Below are 5,963 nucleotides of genomic sequence, written 5' to 3'. Positions count from 1 at the left end.
GAGCTCAACCACCTGGGCTGGAGGAAGATCAAGACGGCCGTCAGGGGTGTTCAGGCCCGCAGGAAGTCCATCTGTGAGGTGCGTAAGAAGGACGTATCGCATGTGTCCCAGGCCCCCAACCTGGGCAGGACCCAGTCCAGTGAGTCAGCCTATGTCTGACAGAGGCTCCTCCACATGGGGGGACCTGGACCTCTGGACCGAGCACAGATTTCTCTGGGGAGGACGAACACTCAACCCAGCTCCCCCCACCCTGAGGGGCACTAACTTAACACTGCAACATTATTCAGGGGTGCAGAGGGACTTCACATGGCCATACTGGAGGATTATTGGAGAGAAGAGCTTTTTGGACTCTACAGGAGAGAGAAATGGCAGTTGAGGTGGCAGTTGAGATGGCAGTTGAGGTACTAACTAAAGTTAGATTTAAACTGTTGGGAGAGTTGTGCCTTCCAAGAGAACACACTGGATAAAGAGGAGATGGAACTAATTACTGTAAGAATATGAATTAATGATAGTTCAAATTAAGAAATAAGTCTCACATAAAATGTATTATCTTTGCCTTTGTGAGAGGTCAAACGTTGTCCCTTCATTTATTTAAGTATGTGTGCATATGCAAGAACGTATGTGTGAGCATGCATGCTCATGTGTGTGTGTGTGTGTGTGCGCAAGAGATAAGGCAGTGTGTATGTCCTTTGTTCTGCAGAGTCAGAGCAGAGACGATGGGTGAAGTTGAGTTGCTGAGGGAATGGAAACATTCCTTCTTTCCGTTATTTTCCTTCCCTGCGGCAGCTCCACTACAAGGAGGAGCCAAGCAGAGGAGATGCACCTTTTATCATCCCCTTAGAAACCCAGAAAATAATGCTTTAAAATGTTTTAAAAAATCAACACCAAAACTATACCTCAGCACAAACTGGAACCCCTGTCCCCCCGTCCCCCCTCCCTGCACTAGCATTCCTCCCATAGCCCCCCCGTCCCCCCGTCCCCGTCCCCCCATCGCTGTATTATGCATTATTTTATAAGACTGACTACAGTATGAAGCACTAAAGGAATTAATGGAATTCCAACAAGCCCTTCTTTTTCCATTACACAGGAAACAGAAGTATTTACTCACAGAACATTTTAACGTGTAACCCACAAGTTGTTTTCTTTACTACCAAATTTGGTGCCATATTTCCAAGTTACTGTAAATAGTTTAACGTAATAATAATTGCATAAAGTCTGCTTTTTCAGCTATGAGGCTTAGGTGGGCGGGGGCATGGCGTGCATCAGGTTGGGTGCTGGGATTTGGGTGGCGCTGGAGATTAATCATAGATTGCCAGCTTTAAGAATATATCATATTAATGTTCTCTTTGTTAAGATTTTGTTCTCTAATGGAAACTGTATGTTTTTTTCTCCTATGGACTTTGAAAAAGGCATGTTACTGAAGCGTTCATAGAATGAATAGATTGTGACATGACATGCAATTTAAAAAAGAGACTGTTTCATTTATTTGCATCCTGCTACTGTGACATGTAATAATCAGCATGCGTTAAGAGGAAAAATGATGTATCAGATATGAACATAGCACCCTGTTATGGGGATATTGGGAGCGAGTATTGGAATGGCTCCAGAATTGCAGCAATAATATATATAGATATATATATATGTGTGTAAAAAAAATTACAAATAAATAAATAATTATCAAAACGCCTCTACCCAATGTCAGTGTGCAGGCTATGAGAGGGCACAAGGTAAAAATCACATCTAGAGGACAGTTTCATACATTGGGTAGCAGAAAGACTAGAATTTGTTTACAGAGTGGATACCAACATACAGCAGCACATTTATAGTCACTGATGACATGATAAACTGAGTGAACTCCTAACTTTAGATATACAGTAATGAGTACGCATGGACACTTTGAATTTCCGTGCAAATACTTTATGACAATGTTAGTTGTGTTTTAATAACAGGGTATGATTAAAGTTGTGTACCCAGACCAGACATGAACAAACCACAGGCAAACATTAATTACTTGGTAATGAAAAGGAAACAACATGAATGAGTACGCTAAACAAAGTCAGCCAGGCAGAGTTAGTTGCAATGGCCCCAAAATCCATTCAGTACATATCATAAGGCAGACCTATGAGCAGAGTCCACAGCAGACCAGAGACTTCCACACAGACAGGCTCTGGCTTTGATCAAATCCAAACATTGACCCAAGCGCTAATCACAAATCACAACCCAGGTGCTTTTATTTAGGCTTTCATCTAAGGCTCTTTGATGGAGGCTTATAGCCTGTGTCCCCACTGGAAGATTCAGTGAGCTGAACTGAACTGAGCTGTGTGTGTGTGTGTGTGTGTGTGTGTGTGAGGAAGACTATGATTCATGCAGTCCAGGAAGACCGACAGACAGCAGCACTCTCTTGTCCAACTGATATTCCCAGGTGAGCTTATTCCAACTGATCTCACTCAGAGTCCTCTGAGTGAGAGGACTATACACATTTTGGGAGTGGCTGGCTATCTCTGGTCAGGTTTCAGAATCTGCCTATTGGTATGGTTAGGTGATTCAATAGCTTTCTGGCTCTCAGGTCTGAGGTCATGGATGGACAACTGTCATTAGTAATCGCTGGTCCAGCATGTGTGAAAAGTTTTAACCTACTTCAAATGTACACTTTAACTGTACGTACACTCTACTCATGCACTGACTGGCAACAGTAGCTCTCTATAGAGTGGGGCATGTTTAAACTGTACTCCCTCCTCTGCTCTGCAGTTTATCTCATGTAATACACAGTGACAATTTAACAATCCATTGGCTTTCAGCTGCACAGTTTCAAAACCTGCGTTAGCATCAATTATTAAAGTAACAAAAATGATACATCTCTCTCAGAGGTTAGGTTACATTATTGTGTATAGATCGAGTTTCTACCTATGAATCACTGATATTGCACCAGTTCAGTCTACATATGAAAGTAAAACTCCTGACCTGAATGGTTTTATGATAACAGACAGTCAGTTCGTCTGTTGGGTGCAGTCAGTTCGTCTGTTGGGTGTAATGTAGTGTAATGCAATGGAGTGTGTTTTACCTACATGTCTCCCACGGACTCCTGCTGAAACGCACACACTGACTCCCAGTACACCACAGCTGTCACTTGCTTGGCCTCAACTCCTCCTCAAACGCCATCACATGTTGGATTAATACGGGTAAGACAGAGGAAGCAGACATAACCTGATACAACACATGGTCATTTCACCAAATAACAAAACTACATATTTTCAAAACAATATCAATATCTATGAATAATCTATGGTAATCCTAATCTTACCTCTAATATGACATAGCGATAGGAAATAAGAGCGGTAGTGATCCTAGACCTAATGGCTTTGCTGATAAGAGTTTATTTTTTTAACCTTTATTTAACTAGGCAAGTCAGTTAAGAAGACATTCTTATTTTCAATGACAGCCTAGGAACAGTGGGTTAACTGCCTTGTTCAGTGGCAGAACCACAGCTRTTGAACTTGTCAGCGCGGGGATCCKATCTTGCAACCTTCCAGTTACTAGTCCAACACTCTAACCACTAGGCTACCTGCCGCTACCTTAATAAGAGTGGTCCAGATAGAGGGTGTGGAGCCTTTTAGTGAGATTAAACCTTCAGCCAGTCAGTGGAGACAGCCATGTGGCTGGGGCCTCGGGGAGGCCAGGAGGGCACTGGAAAAGAGTGGGATTTGAGGAGCGACAGTTAAGATTGAAGGCGTGTGGACAATTTGATCCAGAATAATATGAGGAGTAATGAATGGAGGGGTTATTTATTCACATCAAGGCCCTGTTATGAACCCATTGACACGTGGCCAGCAGGAAATTAGGAGTGTGTGCACGTGCAGAGTACATGAGCTGAAAACCAAAATATAATCATCATATCAATGACAGCGGAAGACAAGCAGGCACAACCTCAGCAAACACAAATCACAAGTCATCCAACTCCTAATCAAAAGATTAATGTGTCACAGAAGCTAAGTTGAGTTTGATTTTGTTAGCAGTCTGGTTGCTGGGCCAGTTGCTGTGGAGATATAGAGAGGACAGTAGCAATGTTTAGCACCACAGAGATTATTGTACTGAGGGACAGTACAGTATCAGCACTCAGACAGCAACACTGCCTCCTAATTTCCCTCTTTGTAAAACTCTATCATTAAATAATTCACTGTGTTCGTCTTTACAATGATAGCGCTTATCCACACTGTTCCAAATACCAACATCACATTCAGAGTGAACAGTTATTTTTATTCTCCTGACCCGAGGTTCTGCACCTAAACTACAGATGTAGAATCTTAATTTGAGCTAGTTTGCTACAGCAGGAAAATAATTTCAAAGTGGATATTACTAACTTCAGAAGCCTTTTTAAATCTCAAATACACAACAAGTTCTGCATTTCCTGCACTGCAGGAAAGTTATCCTGCAACAGGGGGATCAAATTAAGATCTTATATCTATTCAGTTTTCTGGTTGACATTGAACTATACCTGCCACTGAACAGAAGAAAATGGCTACTACTTAAAACATGCCTCTAGTGTTCTCCCTATTTATTAGAATGATACACTACATGGCCAAAAGTATGTGGACACCTGCTCTTCAAATATCTTATTCCAAAATGATGGGCATTAATATTGAGTTGGTCACCCCTTTGCTGCCCTAACAGCCTCCACTCTTCTGGGAAGGCTTTCCACTAGATGTTGGAACATTGCTACGGGGACTTGCTTCCATACAGCCACAAGAGCATTAGTGAGGTCAGGCACTGATGATGGGCTACTAGGCCTGGCTCACAGTCGGCGTTCCAATTCATCCCAAAGGTGTTCGATGGGGTTGAGGTCAGGGCTCTGTTCAGGCTAGTCAAGTTCTTCCACGCTGATCTCGACAAACCATTTCTGTATGGACCTCACTTTGTCCTGTGAAGGAAAATGTTATGTTTGTGCTTTTCTAAACCAAACCGACTGGGTTCATTCAAGTGACTGATTGATCGTGCCTGGGAGGAATTCTCACTATCAGTATAAGCAATTTGGCAGTACGCCCAGAACATTGCTTTGAGAACAAAAAGGGATATCTCAGTTTCAAAGTCTCAGCTTGGAGAGAAGAAGCCTCGTGAGGTATTGGTCGGTCACATGCACGAACCAAAAGTTAATGATGAATAATGAGTAATGTAAATCATGCAAATATAGCTTGTCTGTGTAAGCAGTATAAGAGAACTAACGGGACTGCACCGGCGGCGCTCCCGACCGACGTGCACTATGGCGCATTAAGTTTGTTGGAACCACCCCAGCTTGCCTAGTTAAAATAAGGTTAAGGTTAAAATAAAAACATTGTTTTTAAACTTGCTGATAATAAAGAATGATTCATTTAATATAGACTTCAGGTGTCCCTGGTGGTAATTTCCCCGACAGTCCATAATATAAAAACTCCACTCTGTCCATGACAGCCAACAGAGGCTCATCATAACACACCTCTTCTTACATGTGTCTGAATGTTCTAGAATGTCATTGTATGCTGTAGCGTTAAGATTTTCCTTCACTGGAACTAAGGGGCCTAGCCTGAACCATGAAAAACAGCCCCAGACCATTATTCCTTCTCCACAAACTTTACAGTTGGCACTTTGCATTAGGGCAAGTAGCATTCTCCTGGCATCTGCCAAACCCAGATTTATCCATTGGACTGCCAGATGGTGAAGCGTGAGAAAGCGTTTCCATTGCTCCAGAGTTCAATGGCGGTGAGTTTTACACCAATCCAGCCAACTCTTGGCATTGCGCATTTTGATCTTAGGCTTGTGTGCTGCTGTTCGGCCATGGAAACCCATTTCATGAAGCCCCCGACGCACAGTTGTTGTGCTGACATTGCTTCCAGAGAAAGTTTGCAACCGAGGACAGATGATTTTTCCGCACTACATGCTTCAGCACTTGCCGGTCCCATTCTGTGAGCTTGTGTGACCTACAACTTCTTGGC

At 42.8% G+C, this 5,963-nt stretch overlaps 1 protein-coding gene across 1 annotated transcript in view; it reads left to right on the top strand.

Annotated features, from left to right (window-relative positions):
* Positions 1–1,691, top strand: part of LOC111980251 (gap junction delta-2 protein-like) — a 26,813-nt gene extending 25,122 nt beyond the window's left edge. Inside the window, exon 3 of the mRNA XM_024010942.2 lies at positions 79–1,691. Within this exon, the coding sequence (XP_023866710.1) occupies positions 79–159 (81 nt within the window). The 3' untranslated portion in view covers positions 160–1,691. The remainder of the gene's footprint in view (positions 1–78) is intronic.
* Positions 1,692–5,963: the final 4,272 nt, after the last annotated feature.

This window comes from Salvelinus sp. IW2-2015, linkage group LG20, assembly GCF_002910315.2.
Source record: "Salvelinus sp. IW2-2015 linkage group LG20, ASM291031v2, whole genome shotgun sequence".
Lineage (NCBI taxonomy): Eukaryota > Metazoa > Chordata > Actinopteri > Salmoniformes > Salmonidae > Salvelinus > Salvelinus sp. IW2-2015.
Note: the sequence above shows the minus strand (reverse complement) of the source record. Positions and strands in the feature narration are given on the sequence as shown.